A 24,815-nucleotide genomic window follows, 5' to 3' on the forward strand; every position below is an offset into this window, starting at 1 on the left:
GAAGAGGCCAGCCTTCGGGACACTTTTTAAAAAGTTAGGAGGCGTCTTCCCACAGAAAAGCCCTTCTGTGTGCAAGGCATTTTGTTCCAAAACAGACATGGTTGTTGTCATTTCTGGAAGGCTCTGCTCTCTCTCCCTCTGTCCTTGGGTCTGACTTTGCAACCTCGTGTTGTCTCCGGAGTCTGACTCCTGCGCGTCACTTCTAACCCTGCCTCTTACCCACCGAGTGACCTTGGGCAAGCCTGGCTCAGCCTCAGTGGCCCCATTTGAAGGGGCACTCACTTTTTCTGCGGAGAGCCAGATGTTGGCTTTTCTGGGCATGCAGTCTCTGTCATAGCTACTCAGCTCTGCCATCCTAGCACAAAGGCACCAGCCTTCAGCGTGTGCACGAACGGGCAAGGCTGTGTTCTAGAATAACTTTATTGACAAAGACAGGTGGGCAGGGTGTTTTGCTGACCCCGACCTACTTTTTGAGATAGTTTTGAGGAATGAATAGCAATGCCAAACCACGGGCTTAGCTCTGTGCCTGGTAGGTAATCAGCACATCGTAAACAAGAGCTGATGTTCGTTTCTTCTTCTCGTTCCGTTTTCTCCTGCATTTTCTTCCTTTTCCTCTTTTTCTCATCTGCCATTATTTCGCCCTCTGCTGTGTATCTCTGTACCACACAGCTGTCTCTTATGCTGATAGGGAAACAGCCAGAAGATACCAGTTCACATCTTTCCCTGCCACCTGCCCACAGTCCCTTGGGTGCTCTGAGCACCGTGACTGCCACTGTCATGTCCCCGTGGTGGGGTTGGGAAGAGGGAGTGGGTTAAGGCAGGGGCTCGGCTCTAAGCATGCTTTGCTGGGCTCTTCGGTTTTTACCCTAAGGAGTTAGCCTTGCAGGATTGAGGTCCAGGCTAGGTGGCCCTGGGGCGCGTCAAACATAAACAAAGCCAGACCCTATGAAAGCGGTAAGGACAAATTTAATCAGTAATGCCTGTTGCAATAGAAAAAGCGTCCAGCGTGGAACGGAACTCAACTTGGATTTGTTCAGAGGTCACTGGGTGTTTTAAAAAGAGAAGGAGGCAGAGCGCGGTGGCTCATGCATGTAATCCCAGCGCTTTGGGAGGCCAAGGCAGGCGGATCACGAAGTCAGGAGTTCGAGACCAGCCTCACCAATATGGTGAGACCCCATCTCTACTAAAAATACAAAAAAAAAAAAAAAAAACTAACTGGGCGTTGTGGCGCACGCCCGTAATCCCAGCTACTCAGAAGGCTGAAGCAGGATAATTGCCTGAACCTGGGAGACGGACGTTGCAATGAGCAGAGATCATGCCATTGCACTCCAGCCTGGGCAACAGAGGGAGACTCCATCTCAAAAAAAAAAAATAAAAATAATAATAATAATAGGAGAAGGAGGGAGGTAGGAGGGAGGGAAGGGAGATGAGCTCAGTGGAGTCAGGGAAGTGAAGAGTTACCAAACGCAGGAAGGGAGGGTTGGTCTGTGTGAGACCCAAATGGGTTTGCTAACTGCTGTTTATGAAGTTTGGCTCCTGCTCTCTTATAGAGGCTGGGAGATGATGCCCTGTCTAGAGGTGTTAGCTGGAACAAACAGTAAATTATTTTGGCAGCCTTGCGTTTTCTAAAGCAGTCCCTTTAAGCAGGAGCTGGGGTCATCCCAGGGATGGGGCCTTGAGCTGTTAGAAACTATGTTAGTGTTTCAGGCCAGGCTTGGTAGCTCACACTTGTAATCTCAGCACTTTAGGAAGCCAAGGATTGCCTGAGCCCAGGAGTTTGAGACCAGCCTGGGCAACATAGCAAGGTCCTGTCTCTACAAAAAATTTAAAAAGCTGGGTATAGTGGTGAAAGCCTGTGTAGTCCCAGCTACTCGGGAGGCTGAGGCAGGAGGATCGCTTGGGCTCAGGAGGTTGAGGCTGCAGTGAGCCGTGATCATATCACTGTACTCCAGCCTCGGGAACAAAATGAGACCCTGTCTTAAAATAAAAAAATAAATAGAGAAAGAAAACGATGTTAGTGTTTCACTCAAGTCTTTTTNCCCATTAACTCGTCATTTACATTAGGTTTATCTCCTAATGCTATCCCTCCCCCCTTCCCCCACCCCACAACAGGCCCCGGTGTGTGATGTTCCCCTTCCTGTGTCCAAGTGATCTCCTTGTTCAATTCCCGCCTATGAGTGAGAACATGCGGTGTTTGGTTTTCTGTTCTTGTGATAGTTTGCTGAGATTGATGGTTTCCAGCTGCATCCATGTCCCTACAAAGGACATGAACCCATCCTTTTTTATGGCTGCATAGTAAGAATCCTAAACTTTTAATTTTAATAATCAGTAGATATTTCTGATTGTACCTACATATTATGTCTGCAGTTTTCAAACTTGGTCTCAGGATTGCCTAATATCTCAAACGTTATTGAGGATCCCCAGAGAGCTTTAGTTTAGGTAGGTTCTATCACATGTTTTCTATATAGTAACTTTGAAACTAAGGCATTCTTAAAATGTTTATTAATTCACTTAAAAACAGTCATAGTACCTATTACTTGTGTATATAAAATATATCTATGAAAAATATGCATATTTTCCCCAACAAAACAAATTTAGGGAGAAGAGAGGCACCGTTTTACATTTTTCACAAATCTCTGTAACACCTGGCTTAATAGAAGACAGCTAGATTCTCACATTTGCTTCTGATTTCTGTTGCAGTATCACGTGTTATGTAGCCTCTGGAAAACTCTACTGTACACTCATAAGAGAGTAAACAAGAAAAGAAAATAGCATCTTTATATCATGGTGAAAATAATTGTCATTAAAGATCCCCTGAGAAGGCCTCAGGGACGCCCAGCAGTTCCCAGACCACACTTTAAGAACCACTTTACTAAATCACCATTGCAAGCATTAATTCTATTTTTAAAAATTATACCTAATGTTTATTAAGTTCTAGATATTAAACTAAGTGTTTTACATGTGTTGACTTTAATTCTCATGACAGCCTCATTAGGTTGGGTACGCATTTTGCCCCCATTTTACAGGGAAGGAAACTGAGGCAGACAAAGTTAGGCACTGTGCCCCGGGCCACACAGTGAGCAAAGGGCGGGGTCCAGATTTCAACCCACTGTGCCTCAACACCCTGCCTTTCCAAAAAGACTCAGACCTGCTCATCAGGTGACACGGCGCTAGCTTGAAATATCATCCTGCTACCACTTGAGTGCTTAACATACATCAAACCTCTCACCCAATGTTGTTTTGTTAAATAGCATTATATGTGTGTGACATATTAGTTAATCCCCACCTTACCTTTGCAAAGTAGGTCTTCTTACCCCCTTCTTTTGTAGATGAGAAAAATGAGGCTCTGAGAGGTAAAATCTCTTGTCCTCCATCTCAGAGTTAAGAAGCAGAGACCGGATTCCAACTCAGCCCTATCAGACTCCCTCCTTCCCATGTCAGCCTGTGCTGTGTTTTGCATCCCATTAACATGATGCTACATTGCAAAGGGCTTTTTACTTAGGGTTCTGTTACAGCAGGGCCTGCCCGTGTCCAGCCGTGGTCCACGGGTTTCTAAGTGCTGGCCAGCCCAGCCACCTTTTGTGCATGCAAATGAGCTGGGCAAGGGGCCTCTGTTAGGTCTATTTGCATTGGCAGCCTGGGTAATTGCATGTCCTAATGGGTACAGCCATGCACACTGCGCTTCCACCATTTGCCTACCCTGGCACGGAGGTCTTTTTGGAAGCAGGTGCAGACCTCTCCCTGTTTGTCCCTCCCAGTGGCCTTGGTAGCCTTGGTGATTGGAACGAAGCCTCAGACACTGAGTTCAACAGCAAACAACTACCCAGCCGGCTGTGCGTGCACATGGCACAAAAGGAAGCCGTAAACTGGTCACGATGAGCGGGTGGGACGGACGCCCTCATGTCTGAGCAGTGCACCTGGCTGGGGTTTCCCTTTGGCCCTGTCCCTATTCCAAATAGCTGTGGAGAGGCAGTGGGGTATTGAAAGGCATGACCTCCGGACTTAGGCAGCCTGGGCTCAAGTCCTGGCTCCTCTGTTTCGTAGGTGTGTGGATTTAGTCACTTAACCTCCCTGTACCTTAATGTTCCAATCTGAAAAATGGGTAGAAAATATAGCATCTTCTTTATCAGCTCCTCATGGAGATGAGTTAGTGCGTGCAACAGGCTTGGAACGGAACCTAAGACATACATGTTTCTTAAGCACTTAGCACGTGTCAGGCATTATCTTCTATGCTTGATCAATTCAGTCCCTGGGAGGTAAGTGCCATTTTCGGCTCCTTGGGATGGCTGAGGAAACTGAGGCAAAGAGAGGAGAAATGTTTTGTCCCAGCTTGAAGAACCCCAGCAAATGAAAAAGGGAGGAATCAAACTCATTTCTTCCTGAGTCCAGACCTCTGAATCTCAGTCTGCTACTATTGACGATGATGGAGGGATAGGGCTGGGAGGACACGGGATACCCTTTGGAGCTTCTGTCTTTTCCTCAGTTCCTGGTCTCTTAAGGTCCATCGAACTGTTTTTTTTAATGAGCTGAAGAGGCAGAATTTGTTCATTGCATACATTGATTAATGACTAACTCAGAATGGTTAGTAACACACATTTGGGATACATCATTTTACAGATAAGAAAATTGGACACCAGCTAATGCAATACTAGTACCCAGGTCTTCCCCATCCCTGCCTGGTGCTCTTTCTACATTAACAGTAAGAGCAAAGGTTTATCTCTAAGTGGATAGTTTAAAAATCACAGCAACCCACCCCCACCCCTCAGAAATGGGAGCAAGGAGCTGGGATTCAGTAGACTAAGTATAGATTCATCCTGAACCAAGAGAACCTGGGAAAAATGGAAACAGACCCACGTGTCTTTGCAACAGCAGCGTGGGTCAGGTAACCTGCCTCTCGGAGCCATATTGTTTAGCATATTTCTACCTGATTGAAATTGGCTCTAAACATGCCCAAGGTTGAATGGAAACGGAGGACGTTATTGCATTTAATTATTTCTCCAGAATAAAAATGGATTCTAGCAGCAGCTTAGAGGTAAGGCAACAGCAGAGCAATTAGAGTTTTGGAGCTTGCACGCAAACATATGAATGTGCAATCATTGTAATAAGCACATTAAAATAAAGTAAGTCAAAGGATTGCATTGGCATAAACAACTCAAGGTGAGAGAGTTGGATTGATAGAGAAGACGCCAGTTGATCACAATTGAGAAGTAATAACCAATCTGTCCTCTAGGCGGAGACTGTCAGGGGGTAGAGTGTTAATTGGTAGAGATACCCAGTCTGCTTTGCTGCTCGTTCTTCTTCCGGCTTTGTGTGGTGCGCATGTTCTAGTAGTTTTACATACACTTTTCCTCATTGAATTACCCAAGAGGTGAGGTACTGTTTTTTTGTTTGTTTTGAGACAGAGTCTCGCTCTGTCACCCATGCTGCAGTGCAGTGGCACGATCTCAGCTCACTGCAGCCTTCACCTCCTGGGTTCAAGTGATTCTCCTGCCTCAGCCTCCTGAGTAGCTGGGACTACAGGCGCCCACCACCACGTCCGGCTGGTTTTTTGTATTTTTAGTAGAGACGGGGTTTCACAGTGTTAGCTAGGATGGTCTCGATCTCCTGACCTCATGATTTGACCACCTCAGCCTCCCAAAGTGCTGGGATTACAGTCATGAGCTACCGTGCCTGGCCTGAGGTGAGTATTGTTATCATCTCCATGGATACCAAGGGGTTATCATCCCAATGTTTTAAATGAGGAAACTGAGACACAGAGTTTGAGTCAGTTCTTTACTAGCAGCATGGACTCAGTCAAGTTATTTAACCTCTCTCTGTGTTAGTTTCCTCCCCTTAAGGAGGACTGATACTGTCTGCTTCAAGGAGTTTTCAAGAAGATTCAAAGGACACAGATCATGGGCCACTTTGGTGCTGGGCATATGATGATTGTTTTCTATGGGTCTGCCTGGAGACCTCCCAAGATTGGTTTTGTAAAGGGAAGGGATCCTGGGTTTGGCTTTCTCGATCTTGAGTCTCCACAGAAAAGACAGAAAAGCCAAAATCTATTCACCCCTTGGCAGTCAGATGAAGAGTTAGGGGGAACATGAAGTCATATGTCACGTCCATCCTTGGATGGCTGGATAAAGAGAATGTGGCGTGTACATACAATGGATATTAGCCTTCAAAAGGAAGGACATCCTGCAACATGCAGTAACATGGATGAACTTTGAGGACGTTATGCTAACTGAAATAAATCAGTCACAGAAGGACAGATAGTACATGTATTTATTCCGCTTCTATCAGCTGTCAAAAATAGTCAGAATCCTGGAACTAGAGAGTGAAATAGTGGTTGCCAGGGGTTGGGGGATTGGGGAGGAGAATGGGGAGTTGCTGATGGACAGGCATAACGTCTCAATCATGCCTGCACAATGAAGAAGCCATAGAGATCTGCTGTGCAGTACTATAGTCAACAGTATAGTAGTGCATGCAACAATATACAGTTTGCTGTATGTTGCATATAGTACTATATTGTTGCATAGTAAAATAAAGTATTTAAATAGTAAATAAAAAAATGAGCCGGGCACAGTGGCTCACACCTGTAATCCCAGCACTTTTGGAGGCCAATGTAGATGGATCACCTGAGGTCAGGAGTTCAAGACCAGCCTGGCAAACGTGGTGAAGCTGCATCTCTACTAAAAATACAAAACTTAGCCGGGCATGGTGGCTGGTGCCTGTAATCCCAGCTACTCAGGAGGCTGAGGCAGGAGAATTGCTTGAACCCAGGAGGCGGAGGTTGCCGTGAGCCAAGATCACGCCCTTGCACTCCAGTCTAGGTGACAAGAGTGTAACTCCATCTCAAAAAAAAAAGAAAAGAAAAAAATGAATTGGTGGGGGAAAGCTAGAAAGAACTCCAGCAGTCACTATAGAAAATGGCAGTGACTCTGAGGGACAGGAATTCTCAGGCCTCCAGTTCTTGCTGACTGCGCCTCTCTCTGACTTTTCTGGAAGCGATCTAATATCTGTGAGCTCTTCATTCCAGAAGACAAAATATTTTCCTTCCCTCTTACACTTGAATCTTTTTATTTCCCGTGGCAGCTGAGTAGCATCCGGGGCCAGGCAGAAGTTCACAGGGCCACCACCAGCTAGTCATCGCCATTGTGGTGGCCTCTCTTGAATAGATAGCGGGTATTAATCATGAATCCAGTTAGAATCAATGGTGGTGCCTCTTCCTGGTATTACACATTAGCCAGAGGAATTGGCCATTCTCTGATCGTCAGATTAGCATCATTGACCGTGGGGGGTGGAGGGAGATGATCACAGTATTTTCTGTCTGGTTTTGCTTGGCGAAGTTCAGCCAGAAAGTGATGGAGAACAGGAGCTTTTGAAATGGGGGTTTGTGGAGATTTTCTCTTGTGTCGTGGGGAACCTTGCTGATAATAAGGAAAGAGAAGAGCCCAAGAATAACACTTAGGATATGTCTGAAGAGAGAAAATGAACATGTCCATTAGAGCAGTAGCTCTTCTGGCTTACTCCCTGACCTTTACACATTTCTAGAAGCTTCTAGAAAATGGGCTTAGGGACAGAATTTAAATTTATGTTCTTGGAGCATGGGAGTCGTCAAATAGGTTTTTCTGTCTGTTGGAGGGAGAAAAAAATTGGCTCCTGTACCTAAGTCAGCTCAAAGGAAGAAAGGAGATCAGGTTGGCTCCTGGATTAATCAGGGTGAGTTAGACCATGCTACAGTAACACAGATCCCCCAAATCTCAGTGACTCAAAGCAAGCAGGGGTCAATTTCTGCACCCTGAGGGTTGGTGGAGTCTCTGCTTCACATGGGCCTTACTCAGGGATGCATGACCTCCACCAGCAGGAGGGTGGTTGGATATTGTGGTATCCAGTGAATGACACCTTATGGGTTCCAGTGACTGCTCTTGGCCATACCATGTTTCTTGTCTGTGCCTAATGTGCAAGGGATAGGGACGTGCAATTCTAACACCTGTCTAGAAGGAATGGAACTGAAATGGTTTTTCATAGCTTTATGGAATGCCACCCCTGCCCATCAGCTTCATCCCGACAGATGCTAATATAAGCAAAGAGGGTGATACCCATTCCACTGCAGGGGAGCTCAATGCTTCTCAATTTACCTCTCAGCAAAACACAAGAGGCGTGATACAATAGCAGGTTTTAGAATCGGGCAGTTGCAGGTTCACCGCCTCCCCAAGATGAATTTGTGCAAATGGCTTAACATCCCCAACCTTATTTTCCACCCTTTTCTGTAAGTGCCTATGTTGGAACTTGTTTCCAGAAGTTAAGTGAGATACTCCATCTTTGGGCTTAGCATGGCACCTAGCACGTGATCCATACTGAAGAATGTATCACAACAAGCGTTGACTCCCTGTTCTATAAAATGGCAAGGCGAATACATCCAATTGTCAGTACCCTATTAAGTAATACCTGTGAATAACTTACTATGGTGCCTGGCTGGTGGTAAGAGCTCAGAAAATGTGTCTGAGAGGCTGCTTGGGACTCTGCAAGGGCCTCTGGATAGAAAAACGGGAAAAGAGGAACATCAGCAGTGTTTGTTTAGGTTACAAGAATAAAGATGTACTCTAGGTACCCACTGAAGGGGATTTTTTATAGGTCTCTGTGGGAGAATAAGAAAGACCAGAAGCAGAAGGCCCTCACTTACAGATCTGGATGTAAAAGCAGTTCCTGTGTACGACCAGTAGCCGCCCTGTGACCCAATATGGGATGGATCAGCTCTTTTTTTCTTGAATCTCTTTCCTTCTTCCTGCCTTGTTAACCTCCCAGCTCCTGCAGCCTCAAACTCCACGTGCTTTGTGGCCGCTGCTTACTGTCTCCCTATGACTTTCTGCAACACAGTAGGCCACTGGCCGGCCTGAAGATTGCAATTTGGAGGTCACACACCTAGAGCAGATTCATTTAGCTGGGTGGGAGGGGCCAGATCTTGCAGTTCAGTGTCAGCTTGCAATGCTTAAGGGTTTTGGGTGGTGGGTGTAATAAAGATCATACAATTTCTTGGAAGTGGATAGTGTCCCTGGTAGCCCAGAGTGTGGGGTCTGTGATCCGCCTGGTTTGAATTCCAGCTTCACCACCAACTAGCTGGGTGACCCTGGGCAAGTCACTTGTTCGTGCGTGCTTAGTTCCCCATCTGCAAAATGAAAGTCATAGCCATACTCAGCTTACAGAGTGGCCACAAGGTGTCTTAGTGTCAGAGCCTCCACCAAATAGGAGAAATTCATGCTTACAACTAGGAACAATGGAGCAGAGGCTAGAGGGGCATCTGTTTTGTTTTTTGTTGTTGTTTGTTTGTTTTTTGTTTTGTTTTGTTTTTCTTTGAGACACAATTTAACTCTCAGCCAAGCTGGAATACATTGGTGCAATCTCAGCTCACTGCAACCTCTGCCTCCCAGGTTCAAGCAATAATTCTCCTGCCTCAGCTTTCTGAGTTAGCTGAGACTACAGTGTCACCACACCCTAGCTTTTTTTTTTTTTTTTTGTTTTTTTTTTTTTTTTTTTTTTTAATTATTAGTAGAGACAGGGTTTTGCCATGTTGGCCAGGCTGGTCTCGAGCTCCTGACCTCAAGTGATCCACCCGCCTCAGCCTCCCAAAGTACTCGGATTACAGGTGTGAGCCACCACACCCGGTCCTAGGGGCACCTTCTTTTCCAGGCCATCACTAAGTCATATATGGATGGATGGTGAGGACAGAAACAATTAACCAAGTCCAAGAGGAGGAAGCCTTTTAACTCACACTCCAGCAGAGCAGGGTTCTGTATACATTTTCTTAAAGGGTAGAAATATTTTAGGATAGAAATATTTTAGGCTTTTCAGACCAGACAGTTTCTATTGCAACTATTCACTCTGCTATTGTATCAGGAAGCAGCCATAGACAATACACAAATGGACAGATGTGGCTGTGTCTTAATAAAACTTTATTTATAAGAAACACGAACAGTTGTTTGCTGACCTGCTGGGGTGGGAGCCTTGCTGAGGGTCAGGTGCTCTTGGCTACCACTGCGGTTCTGCTGTTCAGGCTCTGATGCCTTTTTCCTTGGGAACTGGTAAAAGGCATATTTCAGCCTTCCTTAAAAGGAAATCTAGCAGGGATGCTGCTCATTGCCCCTGTGTTTCCATAGCAACAAGGGCAGGTATATGGAGCCATTACTGTTCTATGTGGTTTTAGAGGTCAAGGGGCCATGTTCTGGGACACTGGATACGCTTTCAGATTAAGGCCTTGGGAATGAGCTTCAAGCAGAAGCAGCGTGTTGCAGAAACAATTTGGGACATTGGTTGAATGATGCATTTGATCATTCAACTGATCAAAGTAACCAGGACCCATTTACCTATAGAGGAGCTGAGTTTGGGGTCCAGCCCTTCTAGAAACATCCATGCCACGCATGGTCTTCAGAATGACTCCTGATCTTTGTCTCGACCCCAAGTGACTTCATCAGTTCTGTTCCACATACACACATGAAGAGCCAAACTCAAGCACAACAGTGTCACAAGTTTGCATTGCTCTAGGACTTAGCGTAAGGTTTATCCTACAAGGGCTACATTCCTCTTAAAGAAAAAAAAAAAAAGCCGCTGGTTTCTTTCCCACAGAATTTACAACGGCTCGGTCTGATTTCTCTTATGGGCATAGATATATGAGCATGTCCTAAAGGCAATGGAATGTATATAATATCCTACCAATATTTTTCCCTTTATAACTTTATTATATCATTTCCAGCCCTTAAATAAACCATCACAGCACTTTCAGCTGGAATTTAAACAGGACGCTGGAACACAATGTTTGTTACCCAGTGGCAAAATAATCAAGGAAAGAAACTGACTTGAAAAGGTGTGGTTAATAAGAAACATTGAGGATTGTAGTCATGGCCTTTTAGAGCTTGAAAAAGCCTTCGTTTCTGGTTGGAAATCTCGTATTTCCAGATGGGGAAACTGAGATCCAGAGAGAAACATCTTACCAGAGCTTAAACCAGTAGCAAAAGTGGGATCTGAAACTATGGCCCAGGCTTCCATGTGCTTATGACTCACTCTCCTAAGGCCAGTCTGCTTAATGTGATCGCTCAGTCAAGTTTCTCTTCTCTTTCTCTCCCCTCTTCTCCAGGATGGCTACTTTTCTCACCGGCCAAAAGAGAAAGTGCGAACAGACAGCAACAACGAGAACTCTGTCCCCAAAGACTTTGAGAATGTCGACAACAGCAACTTCGCACCCAGGACTCAAAAGCAGAAGCACCAGCCTGAGTTGGTGAAGAAGCCACTGAGTAGACAGAAGGAGCTTTTGAAAAGGAAGCTGGAACAGCAGGAGAAAGGAAAAGGACATGCATTCCCTGGGAAAGGCCCCGGTGAGGTGCTGCCTCCCGGGGACAGAGCCGCAGCCAACAGCAGCCATGGGAAGGATGTGTCCAGACTGCCTCATGCCAGGAAAACTGGGGGCAGCTCCCCCGAGACCAAGTATGACCAGTCCCCCAAGTGTGACATCTCAGGCAAGGAGGCCATCTCTGCCCTGTCCCGTGCTAAATCCAAGCACTGCCGCCAGGAGATTGGGGAGACCTACTGCCGCCACAAGTTAGGGCGGCTGATGCCTGAGAAGGTGACTCGGTTCTGCCCCCTGGAGGGTAAGTTCTAGCCCCAGTGGCTCAGAGAGAGATCTCCTGGCCACTTCCTCCTCCTGCCCAGCCCCATTCTGCTCACCTTCTCAGAGCTCCTGAGAAAGGCTGCCCTGTTTTCCAAACCCCGGATGAGCACGCGAGATCTGATGTGTTCTAGTACTCCCTGAATGTTGAAGTCTTGTATCAGAAAAATTTTGTAAAATCAGGTTACCTTTTGTAGGTGCTTTAACCCATTGCGTTTATGGCAAAGGATGAAATTATAGTGAAATCGGGAGCTGATGTGACGTTTGCAGGAGCCAAGGGAGCTGTATTGATATGGTTTGGTTTCTCTTTCAGCAGAATACTGGGATTAGAATTGACGTGAATATTACTGTAATTGATTATGATTTGAGAGGTTTCCAATTGGTTGCATTAACTTCTCTGTCCATTTTTCTTTATTGAAAATTTCTTTCCCTCTTCTTTTTCTTCCTCATTTGCTTCTTATTTCCCTTCTTCTTTCCTTCCCATCCCTTTATTTTCATTCTCCTTTTACCTCCCTTCCTTTATTTTCTTCCTGCTTTCTTTCTTCCTTTCCTTTTCTTCCTTCTCTCTTCTCATTCCCTTCCTTGTTTTCCTCTCTTCCCCCTTCCTTCTTTCCTATTTCCTTTCTTCCTTATTTTAATTTTCTCTCCTTTCTTTTCTTCCTATTTTCTTTCTTCCCTTATTACATTCCTTCCTGCTTTTTTCTCTCTTCTTTCCTAATTTTTCTCTCCTCCTTCCCTCTTTTCTTCCCCTCCCTCCCTCCCTTCCTTCTTTCCTTCCTTTCACGTTTCCTTGCTCTTTTCCTTTTACCCTCCCTCTTTCCCCTCACTGGCACTCTTCTATGTGCTGATGACCTGGTGATGAACCAGCTCTCTTGCTGAGACATAGGGAGGGATCAGAGCTCTGATCCAGAAATTCACAGGCAGAGAGGAGGGGCTCTCTGAAGATGGGGAGACCAGTTTCACTAGCACATGTGTAATCATGTCATTGATGTATATTTCTTGGTGGTGATTTTCCCCTTCTCTAGTGCCCTGGGAAGGGGAATGACAGCAGCCGCAGGTGGCTAGTGAGGTTTCGCTGTATGCTGGACACCGCACCAGGCTCTGTGCAGTCAATGTGTTAATGACATCCAGCACTCTGTGAGGCTGATGCTGATGTCATGAGCCCAATTTTTTTCAGATGAGAGATGTAAAATCCCTCTCCCAAGGTCACATGGCCTTTAAGTGACCTTATTAGCTTACTGTTATGGCAGGAAATTTCAGACCCACTCAGAGTAGACAGAACTCCAATGTACCCATGAGCCAGCCACGTGGTCGCTGGTTATTGACTCGTGGTCACTGTTGTTTAGGGCATGCCCCCTTCCCTCCCACTAGCCCCTGCCACCTTAGCTTACGATAATCCAGCCTCTGGGAACATTCTCAAATTTTATTTTTTCCTCGAAGAAGATCTTACTTCTCAAAACGTTTGTGAATTCGTTTGCTCAGTGGTTTTCTCTGTGGAGAGGGTGACAGCATCCAAAAGGCACCTTCCCACAAAGAGTTGGTGCCACTAGCAACAAATAGAGAGGAATGCATTTGAAATAAACGGGTGTGGATTTCATTCAAGCTCGGCTACCAGCTAATAGGGAGAGTCCTTTCTGCTCTCAGGTCCTGGATTTCTTATCTGTCCAGGGAGCAGCTTGTATTCTAGGGGTCTTTTTGCTCCACCATCCCTGGGAGCCTACTTCACTCTTTACTCCTGGCCATCCCTCCTTCTCACTGGGCCACACTGCAAAGCCAGCCCAGCTGTCACTCACGAAGTGGCCAAAGGTTCACAATACTCCCTTGTTGCTTCTAAATCCAAATGCCAACACCTGCTTTTGTTATCGCCGAAGGTAAAAGACCCTTAACTGAGCATGGAGGCCAGCAAGGAGGCAACAGAGAGTTCTGGGGGCTCCAATGGGGTTGGGGGCATGTCAGAGTCAAGCTAGATGGAGTTTGGGGAGGTGTCAGGGTCAACAGATACAGCTGGAAGGGATCCACTGAGGTGCTGCTCAATGTCAAGGCATAGAGTCAGAGAATCAAGCCAGCTGCAGAATTGAGGAGTAAGGGCTTTCCGTTCCCCCAGCATTGGTGCATCCAGGAGCTACACAAGGCTTTGCCTGGTGTCCTCCTGAGAAGGCAGATGCTCAGTTCACACAACTCTCTTGATGCAGAAAGGAAGTGCAACATGAGAATGGCTCCCCAGAAAAGTAGCCTAGAAAGACCTCTTAGAGAACTCTTCATTCGATTCCCTGGACAGATAAGGACATGAGGCTCATAGAGGGGAAGAGACCTATGCCAGGTTACCCAGTTCATTAGAGGTGGTTTTCATTTTAAATGTGTGCCTCTGTGTTTAGCACTGGTCACAGAATAGAGGATTTAGATCAGATAGGAGGTGGCCATATACACTAAGTACACAGAAAGAGGGCTGGATGGACAGACAGCAAGCCTTCCTTGTGGCCCCTATCTGCAGGGATGGGATGGCAGCAGGGACAGCTTTAACAAGTGCATCTATATTATTTTAGTTTCTAGTAGCAAACATGTGTCTATGCAGTACTTTTGTTTTATATCTGGTTTTTGTGTGTGTGTGTGTTTTTGTTGTTGTTGTTGTTGTTTTTGACAGTCTCACTCTGTCGCCCAGGCTGGAGTGCAGTGGCACCATCTTAGATCACTGCAACCTTCACCTCTCAAGTTCAGGTGATTCTCCTGCCTCAGCCTCCCGAGTAGCTGAGATTATAGGTGCCTGCCACCACGCCTGGATAATTGTTGTATTTTTAGTAGAGGTGGGTTTTCACCGTATTGGCCACATAGGTCTCAAACTCCTGACCTCAAATGATCCACACACCTTGGCCTCCCAGAGTAGCTGGGATTACAGGCCTGGACCACAGTGCCTGGCCTACACAATACTTTCAAATAGAAAGATTTAGAAAGGAAAGCTTCCTTTCTCCCTTGCAGTTTCAGCCTTGTCTAAGTGGTCCAGGTGGTTCCTGTCTATATTCTTGATTAGCTTTGGCACATAGAGTGTAGCAATAATTAAGTGGAGTGCAGCGTTTCCAGAATCTTTTGTTAACCTGTGCCTGGCGGAGAAGTTTTGGAGGCCTGAGTTGAATGCCATTCCATGAGGATAATATTGAGCTCTTTCTGTATATCAGGGACAGCACGTTTGTTCTGGGAAGGGCAAGATCTTAAGTATTTGAGGATTTGGGGGCCAGTCTTTGTCACACCTATTCAAGTCTGCCATCCATCATAGGGCAGAAGCAGCCAGAGACTACACATACACAAATGCACTATGTTCCCATTAAACCTAACTTATAAAAATAGGCCAGCCGGGCGTGGTGGTTCACGCCTGTAATCCCAGCACTTTGGGAAACTGAGGCAGGCAGATCATTTGAGGTCAGGAGTTCAAGACCAGCTTGGCCAACATGGCGAAACCTCATCTCTACTGAAAATACAAAAAAATTAGCTGCGTATGGTGTCGTGCACCTGTCATCCCAGCTACTCTGGAAGCTGAGGCGGGAGAATTGCTTGAACCCAAGGGACAGAGGTTGCCGTGAGCTGAGATCGCACCACTGCACTCCAGCCTGGGAGACAGAGCAAGACTCCATCTGAAACAAAAAAAAAAAAAAAAAAAAAAAAAGAATAGGCCATGGGCTGGATTTGGCCCTTGGGCTTTAGTTTTCTTATCCCTACAAAATGCTATCACTGTCTATAGTTGGCTCTTGAAGAATTCTGGGGTTACAGGTGCCAACCTCCTTGCAGTCAAAAAATAGAGCACAACTTTTGACTCCCCCAAAACCTTAACTGATAATAGCCTACTGCTGACCGAAAGCTTACTGGTAACATAAACAGTTGATAAACACATATTTTATATGTTACTTGCATTATATACTGTCTAGGCCAGGCACGATGGCTCATGCCTATAATCCCAGCACTTTGAGAGGCCGAGGCAGGTGGATCATCCAAGGTCATCAGTTCAAGACCAGCCTGGGCAACATGGTAAAACCCTGTCTCTACTTAAAATACAAAAATTAGCCAGGTGGGGTGGTGCATGCCTGTAATCCCAGCTACTCGGGAGGCTGAGGCAGGAGAATCGTTTAAGCTCGGGAGGTGGAGGCTGCAGTGAGCTGAGATTGTGCCACTGTACTCCAGCCTGGGCAACAGAGCTAGACTCTGTCCAAAAAAAATTATAAATAAATAAATGTAAGTAAGCTAGAGAAAAGAAGTTAAGAAAATCATAAGGAGGAGAAAGTATGTTTACTGTTCTCTAAGTGGGAGTGGATCATCGTAAAGGCCTTCATCCTTGTCTTTATGTTGAGTTGAGGAGAAGGAGGAGAAGAAGGAGGAGAGGTTGGTATTATTGCTGTCTCAGGGATGGCAGGAGGGAAGAAAATCTGTGTATAAATGGACCCGTAGAGTTCAAACCTGTGTTGTTCAAGGGTCATCTGTGCTAATGTATGCAAGACTGCCTTATCACCCTGTGTCCCCACACCAGCCCTACAGGCTAAGTCTATCATGAACCCTTTTTGTCAGTGAGGAAATTGAGGCTCAAGGAAGGGGAGTCCTTGGCGAGAAACACATGGCCAGCAAATGACAGAACTGGTATTGGAACTCATGTTACAGAGCCTGCATCCTTTTCAATAAGCCTGTCCCTCTTGGGGAGGCAAAAAGAGTCACTTTATCTAAAATTGTCAAGCCCCAGAGCTGTTCTTCCACCTGTAGGTGGTCTCCCTCTCTCTCTCTCTGGTGCCAGTAGAGTGAGTTGCAAGGGAGAAGGCAGGGCATTATTGGGAAACAAGGGGGGCTGGTGCTGTCCATGGTTAAGAGCCTGGGGTGGTGGAGCCAGACCACTTGGATCCGAATCCCAGATGTCCCGTGCACAAGCTGTAGGACTTTGGGCAAGTTGCTTGACCTCTCTGTGCCTCGGTTTCTCCATCTGCAAAGGGGAGATAAGCATCATCACACTTAGCTTAGAGGGTTTCCAAGGGCCTAGTTCACAGCTGAGAACTGTACCTGGTAGTGCTAGTGTACATTGCATCCCTATTTGCTTTATGACTGCTCCACAATTTTTCAGAAAAATCAAAACCTCGGCATCTTAGGCCAGGGGTTCCTGCACTTCTCCTGGTCACGCTGAGGTTATCTCCGAATGGCTTTGCAGTGTGAGTTTGCTGGGGATTGTCCTGCACTGGCCAGGATGATACACCCACCCAGGACCTGTGAGCTGGTTAATAAGATTGGCATTTAAAAGCCATTGCACACCCAGCCTCAGCGATGCTTTAATTTGCTACACCACAGACTCCCCCTTTTGCAATAAATTTACTGTGAATAGACTAATTGCAAAATAACCCTAATTGGGTAGTTATCAATGAACAACTTCCCATGGAACAAAACGGCTTACAATTAATAGCATTTAAGCCATAAACTATTCTTCTGCAGAAAGCTAAGATGTAATTACACCCCATACGGAGACTGTGTTCCCTTTCTGGAAACCATGACACCCGGATTTCCCTCTGCTTAGGAGGGATTTGAGCCTCAGCCCAGTGGTCCTTTTATTTCTTTGCTAAATGTGGAGATGGAGACAGGGGTGGAGGGAAATTTAATATATGAGTAACTATTCATATACATATGTGCGTACGCACAGATGGATGCCCTGTGTTTCTCGTTTTGCTTAACGCAACATCACCCAAACTGCAGCCAAGAGTATGCCGGAAGTTGAATATAATTAAGGAAACATTTCCTCATGGCTTCAAGTCTGAAAAATTCAGGGGAAGAGAAATAGATTTTAAATGTTGACTTCGGTAAAGGGCCCCCACTCCTCCCGTCCCTCACGCTGTCTGTCCCCTCGCCCCACCACCACTAGGGAAAATGTCGAGTCCAGAAGCCTAGGAGATGGTTTGATTTCTGTGAGGCATTCCTTGCTCTCATGACTTTTCTCCTTTGCTCTCCAAAGAAGAGGGATTTAGAAGGAAGCCCTAGCTCCATCCCTTTTCAGGAACATCCCTGTCCACTGGCAGCCATGCAGAGGGAGATGCAGTGAGGTTTGGGGAAGGGGCTCTGCCACACCAGCCCCCAGGGATGGCCTCAGAGAAACTTGTTTCTAGCCACACACCCTAGGGTCTCTGGTCATTCAACTGGAGCTCCTAGTGTTTCAGGGGAATGAACCAGGTCAGATTGAAGGTCAAGAACAGCTTGGACAAGGGGGTTTAATTCCTGGCTCTGCCATTACTTGTGACAGAACCCTAACCTCTCAGTGACTCGGTATCCACAGTAAAATGGACACAAAAACTCATCTTCTATCTTTATAGGGTGGTTGGCTAAAATGAGACAACGCATATAAAATGCTGAGTGCATTGGGGAAGTTAAGTGGATATGCTTGGCTTGTTAGTATTACTGTAATTACTTTCTTTTTCTTTTTTTTTTTCCCACAATTACTTTTGCATCAACCTAATAGTGGCGATGGAGGAGTTGTATAAATGAAGGGGCGACAAGAAGAGGAAAGGAGAGGAAAAGGTTGCTTTGATGGTGTCAGCCATTGCTCAGCCACATCTTGCTGGGTCTGCTCTTCAGACACAGCCCCAGTAGCTTCCAGTTCTCCCCAGCCCTCTCCCTGTCCCCGCAACTCCCACTCACCCCACTTTGGCTGTTACCTCTTGCCTCTCGAGATCCCATCCTGAATGCGCTTCCTCTGGGAAGCCTTCTGGGACCACCTCTTCCCCAGAAGCCCTGGTCACAGGGAACACATGGATCCTGGGTGAAGGGCGTACCTCTGCCCCTTTCATTGTCAAAGCACTAGCTGCCAGGTGACACAGTTTTTTCTGCCTCATTACATTTTGAACACTTGCATGTCAGCAAGCACCCTCCGTGCAGTGGCCCTCACGGCCGCCAGCTGCCCTGTGTCTTGAGTTAAAATGTCCCAAGAAAGGCCTTGCTGGCTCCTTGGGTTGCTCCTGCATTTCTTCCCCTTTGCTAGGTCTTGTTAAGCCACCACATAGATGCTGTAAGTGACCTGTGGGTCTGCAGTCTAGACATCTGGGTGAAGAATTAGAAATGAAAAATGTGAGAAGTTCCAGGGAAGGTGATTGGCTGGGAGCAGGGTGCCTGAACCTGAGCGGGGAACCCAGGTCTGGGCATCTGAGTGAAGGTGGCAGTTCTCCAATGGGTGATGGGCAAAGGAAGTTGCACATGACTGGGGAACCTGGCGCAGTTGATAGGGATAAGGATGAACAGAAGGGGATTCTTTGTGGCTGCAACAAACTGTCTTTACCCATCAGTCTTTGCAGGAATGGATTTTTGGAATGGGGATGTTTGGGGGAAGGCTGGCCACTCGCTGCAGAGAGAGACTGGCAGATGGTACTGCCAGCTGCTTAAGGGCAGTCTCTTCTATATCCCTCCTGCCCTGGGGGCGGTGGGGTAACTACACAGCATGAGTAGCCATCTTCTAGAAAGCGTGACTGACAGCCGCAATGGAGGGAAAATAGAACTGGGGGTGTCACAAGTGGCCCCAGGTAAGTACCTCAGTTTCCCCATTTGTCAGCCAGAGATACTAGTTTCTCCCAGGTCCTTTGCTGTATCACCAGTGATGAGAAAATGAGGGAATAACTGTGAAAAGTTAAAAGGTACCACGCTAATGAGAGTGATGTGATGAAGCCACATTGACTCGGAACAGCTTGGCCAAGTGGGTGGGGTAGAGCTATTCACCTCTACTGTTGTAGCGTGAAAGCTGCCATAAACACACATCAACAAATGACCATCGTGGACATGCTTCAGTGAAAGTCATTTATGGTCACCGAAATGTGGGTTTCACATAATTTTCACTTTCCCAAGGCCACCCTTGCAGTTCCAACTGGGCCCTTTGGCATCTCCTTCTGGGGAGCCCAGGAAGGAAGAGGTATCCAGTAACAACAGTTCACTGGAGTTGGACAAAACTAGTCCCAAAGGTCTTCCTTGGGCTTGCTAGGGAAAGGCAAGAGACTGGCAAATCCAGAGAAAATCAGCAGACCCATTCATTGGTCAGCCACCACGTTCAAGGCTATGCTGCAGGACAGGGCCTCACACACACGGTTTCTGTAAAAGGCCAGATCATAAATATTTGGGACTTTATAAAATGCATGGTCTCTGTCTCAGCTATTCAGCTCTACTGTTGTAGCGCGAAAACTGCCATAAACACACATCAAAAAATGACCATCGTGGGCATGCTTCAGTTAAAGTCATTATGGTCCCCGAAATGTGGGTTTCACATAATTTTCACTTGTGAAATGCTGTTCTACTTCTGATTTGTTTTCTACCCACTTAAGAATGTAAAAACCATTCTTAGCTCAAGGGCCATGCCAAAATAGACAGCTACAGATTGTGGTTTGCCAATCCTTGTTCTAGGACCTGGGGTTAGAGCAGTGAACAAGAGCAGAGAACACCTCGTCCCACTTGGGTACCATGTCCATTGGTTCTGGGAATCAATTGTGCATCTAGATGACTGTACCCTCGGGGAGCTTCTACCTGAATAGCAGAGACCAGAGGTGATAAGTGAATAGTCACATCTGCAGTCTAATGTTTGGATATGACTCAAATGATTTATTTGAAGACATAGAGTAGGGTGAGAGGACAGGTGAGGTGGGGACCATTTGGATAGGTGCCTACAGGCCATGTGTGGTGGCTCACACCTGTAATCTCAGCACCTTGGGAGGCCAAGGTGGGTGGAGTGCTTGAGGCCAGGAGTTCTAGACCAGCCTGGCCAACATGGAGAAACACCATCTCTACTAAAACAAAACAAAATAGAAGTTAGGCAGGTGTGGTGGCGCATGTCTAATCCCAGCTACTCAAGAGGCTGAGGCATGAGAATTGCTTCAACCCAGGAGGTGGAGGTTGCAGTGAGCTGAGATCACACCACTGCACTCCAACCTGGGTGGCACAGCAAGACTTTATCTCAGAACAAACAAACAAACAAAAAAACTACTTAAGTGCATAGAGAAGGAACAGAAATAGATTTGGTCTCATTGTGGAAGAACTTACTAAGAATTAAACTGCTCGTGGCCGGGCGCGGTGGCTCAAGCCTGTAATCCCAGCACTTTGGGGAGGCCTAAGACGGGCCGCGCATCACGGAGGTCAGGAGATCGAGACCATCCGTGGCACTACCGGTGAACCCGCTCTCTACCTAAAATAATACAAAAAAATAGGGGCCGGGCGAGTGGCGGGCATTGTAGTCCCAGCCCACTCGGGGAGGCTGAGGCAGGAGAATGGCGTCGAACCAGGGAGGCGGACTTGCAGTGAGATCCGGCCACTGTACTCCGGCCTGGGTGACAGAGCGAGACTCCGTCTCAAAAAAAAAAAAAGAAGAAAAAAAAGAAGAAAAGAATTAAACTGCTCACAAATGGAACACTTCCTAGTCTTTGGATATGCTGAGTTCATTTATTCATTTAATATTTATCGAGAGGCTACTTTGTGCCTGACATTAGTTTAGATGGTAGGGAAAGACATGCCAAGGGCCTGATCATACTCATCTTTGACTATCTCATGCTTGGCATATCATAAGCCTCAGTCTTGCCATCACTGGGAAAGAAGATAACGTGGTTGCTTTTAGACTCAGTGGCTCAACCTCCCTTCATCCTGGGGTCTCTACAGAGGCCTGTGTGCACCAAGCAAAGTGATGGAAATGGGCATCTAGAGTCTCTGTGGAGTTGGTGTTCTCAGCATGGCATCTACCACCTGGGACCTGAAACTGTCTCCAGCTCCCTTCAGTATACCCTCATTCAACAATTAGTCATCGAGCATCCCCTGTCTGTGCCAGGAACTAGTTTGGATGGATTCATTTGGGAGGAAAGCAGACAGAATCCCTGTCCTCAGGGAGCTTGCAGCCTGTTTAAGGTGGGTAGTGAAACACAGGGACAAATGATCATTAAAATGTGCATGTAGGCCAGGTGTGGTGGCTCATGCCTGTAATCCCAGCACTGTGGGAGGCAGGTGGATCTTGAGGTCAGGAGTTTAAAACCAGCCTAGCCAACATGGTGAAACCCCCTCTCTACTAAAAATACAGAAATTAGCTGGGTCGCAGCTACTCAGGAGGCTGAGGCATGAGAATCACTTTAGCCCGAGAGAAGGAGCTTGCAGTGAGCTGAGGTTGCACCATCGCACTCCAGCCTGGATGACAGAGTGAGACTCCATCTCAAAAAAAAAAAAAAAAAAAAAAAAAAAAATTCACATGTAAAATTGCAACAGCAATTCTGGGGAGATACACAGTTGTATTTTATAGTTGAGCCAAGAGATGAAGGGTGGTAAAAGTTAACTAGAGGAAAGGCTGAAGGGGAACATTCCAGGTCAAGGGAGCATCGTGTGCAAAGACCCTCAGGTAGGAAGAGGTGTTGCTAGTCTAAAACACTCACAAGACCAACAGGGGACCTCTTGCTGTAAGCAAAAAGGTTAATCTGCTCATAGGCCAAGTTGTAATTCCTAAAAGTGCTGGATTTAGAGGATCTGTGTGTTTGCTTTGAGCAAGGAGAATGGAAGTAGAAGCATCTCTCAGTACTGAACTGAAATTGCCAGAGACTTGAGGGGAAGGTAGGCCCCCCTGTATTAGTCTGTTCTCATGCTGCTGATAAAGACTTACCTGAGACTGGGTAATTTATAAAGAAAAATATGTTTAATGGACTCACAGTTCCATGTGGCTGGGGAGGCCTCAAAATCATGGTGGAAGGCAAAATCTTATATTGTGGCAGGCAAGAGAAAGAGCTTGTGCAGGGAAACTCCTCTTTATAAAACCATCAGATCTCATGAGACTTATTCACTATCAGGAGAACAGCAAGGGAAGAACTCGCCCCCATGATTCAATTACCTCCCACCAGGTTCCTCCCACAACACATGGGAATTATGGGAGCTACCATTTAAGATTTGGGTGGGGACACAGCCAACCCTATCAGCCTCAAAAATAGGGCTCTGGCAGGCTGAGACTGTGGGGTCAGATCTCACATCCTCTCTCCACAGAATTATGCTTCTTCCACTTTTGAGCCCTGAACAAGAGGTCATCTTGGATCAGGAAAGCAACCCCTGCCCCCAGGTTCTTAGCCCTGGACTTAGGGTACACATCCTTGGGAGGTCTTGCCTCCTGTTACAGTGTTGTTTCTCATGACAGCCAAGCCATGGAAGGAAATCCTCAGTGCCTCCAGTAATGACATAGACTCAGTGTCCTGGGCTGTTTCACTGTCATTGAGCTGACACTGGATTAGGAGAAGCCTTTGAACCAGACTCAACTCAAAAGACTTGTGGCCCCTCTGCCACTTGATCGGCTGTAAAAGCCTTGAACAAGGCACTTGTGTTCTCTGAGCCTCACATCTTTCCTATAAAACAGATTGCACAAGTGCCTCCTCTGCCTCCTCAGGTTGCTGAATAAAATACTGTATTTGAGTGTCCGTTCATTATTCCATCCGTCTAGCCAGTAAATATTTACCAAGCACCTGTTACAAGTCAGCAATAGGCCACCTCTCGATTGGCAGCTGTTGTGGTTCTGGAAGCCTGCAGGTGGGCATGGGAGACTTGCTTCCATGGCAGGGTGGTTTGTGATGCTTTTCTTGGCATTCCATGAATTCTTGCGCAGTAGCTGCCTCAGAACACGGTAGAGAATGGAGATTTGAAGAGCGCATAGAATTCTTGCTCCAGGAGAGGCTTGCTTCCTTGGGCACAACTGATTGTGTGTCTGCCACCCAGGGCCCCCAAAACAGACTTTCTCCAAGAAGGAAGGAACCCAGACATGGTGAATGAATGAATGAAAGAAAGAAAAAAGAGAAAAGAAAGTCCTAGAGTGAAAGGACTAGCTAGCTATCCTTTCTCTATAAGTCAACAAAACTAGCTGGCCTTTTCTCCTCTCTCAAATTATTTGGCAGTCCAGAGCTGGGAATTCGTATCAATGCCACTTCCTCCTGGAAGCCTTCTGTGATGCCGTCTCCCCACACTGCACCTCTCAAAGTCTGTGTGAGGTGTTCAAGCTGTGTGCCCCCAAACCACCTTGCCTGTTCCCTGCTGGGGCCCATGTCACAGGGGAGCGTGGTTGCTAGAGTCCTCTGTAGCCCACACTGAGCCACAAGGGCTGAGTCCCCTTAATGCTCTTGGGGACCCTGAGTTGAGACTGGCCACTATAGCGGATCCTGAGTCTCCACCACTGGATCTCCAGCCCCTGCCTGCACAGGGCTAGGACATGAGAACTCACATTTCTTAGGCACTTCCTGAATGCCAGGTGTGGAGGCAAGCACTTTTCATGTGTGATCTCATCGCGACTCCTGCACAGCCCCAGAGAAAGGATATTCTCTAGTCCCGTTGAACAGATGAAGAAATTGAGCCTCAGAGAGTTTAAGTAGCTTGCACAGGGTCACATTTGCAAGTGACAGACCTTGGACTCAAACCCAGTTCTGCCTAACTTCAAAACCCACGCCTTAGCTTGTCTGCTCTGTGGTACCCTTAAGTAAGTGTGGAATCAGATGTGTTAAATGACTGATCTAGCTTCTCCAGAGATAAAGGAAAATGCACCGCATGTTAGTCAACACCTTTCTCTAGCTATTGATATTTGTTATTCACCTTCTCTGCAGCCAGAAAGAACAGGGAGCTAAGGTCTCTGTACAAGAAACTGCTCTTAAATAATAACGCTTAACCTCTATGTAGGGATTGTTAAATGCCAAGGGCTATCCTAAGAAGGTTTAACTACATTAACTCATTTATTCCTCATTAACAACTTTGTATTCAAGGAAGTTGAGATACACAGAGAGAGAAAACTTACCGAGATTTACACATTTCACCAGTAGCAAAGCCAGGCTCTGAGCTCAGAGACTTTGGTTCCAGTGGCATGGCAAGGAGTTTAACCACTGCACTTTGGTGTCTGTAGGAGCAGCTGCATTCAGGCTGAAGCAAGCCCTTTGCAGCTTTCATTTCCTCCTCTTGCTCAATTTGTCTGTTGTAAAGAGACCCACACAGTCAGATAATTCACCTGTTTTTGGAGGGGGGCGCTGATCCCATCCGAGACACTAAGGACTTGTGTTTAAAGTCAGTTCATTGCCTGGGGTGAGAAATAGCCAGCCGCGGTTACCTCCCATTTCTCTGCGAGTTTCTAGTTGCTGTGGTATATTTGTGTTAGTGTAAAAATGACAAAGCAATAATTTTTCATTGTATCCTTCAGTCACCCATGAGA

The 24,815-nt window shown here is 46.5% G+C and overlaps 1 protein-coding gene across 1 annotated transcript in view; it reads left to right on the forward strand.

Annotated features, from left to right (window-relative positions):
- Nucleotides 1-24,815, forward strand: part of XYLT1 (xylosyltransferase 1) — a 369,249-nt gene that overhangs the window by 200,350 nt on the left and 144,084 nt on the right. Inside the window, exon 3 of the mRNA XM_017889619.1 lies at nucleotides 11,111-11,621. Within this exon, the coding sequence (XP_017745108.1) occupies nucleotides 11,111-11,621 (511 nt within the window). The remainder of the gene's footprint in view (nucleotides 1-11,110; nucleotides 11,622-24,815) is intronic.

This window comes from Rhinopithecus bieti, unplaced genomic scaffold, assembly GCF_001698545.2.
Source record: "Rhinopithecus bieti isolate Rb0 unplaced genomic scaffold, ASM169854v2 scaffold_19663, whole genome shotgun sequence".
Taxonomy (NCBI): domain Eukaryota; kingdom Metazoa; phylum Chordata; class Mammalia; order Primates; family Cercopithecidae; genus Rhinopithecus; species Rhinopithecus bieti.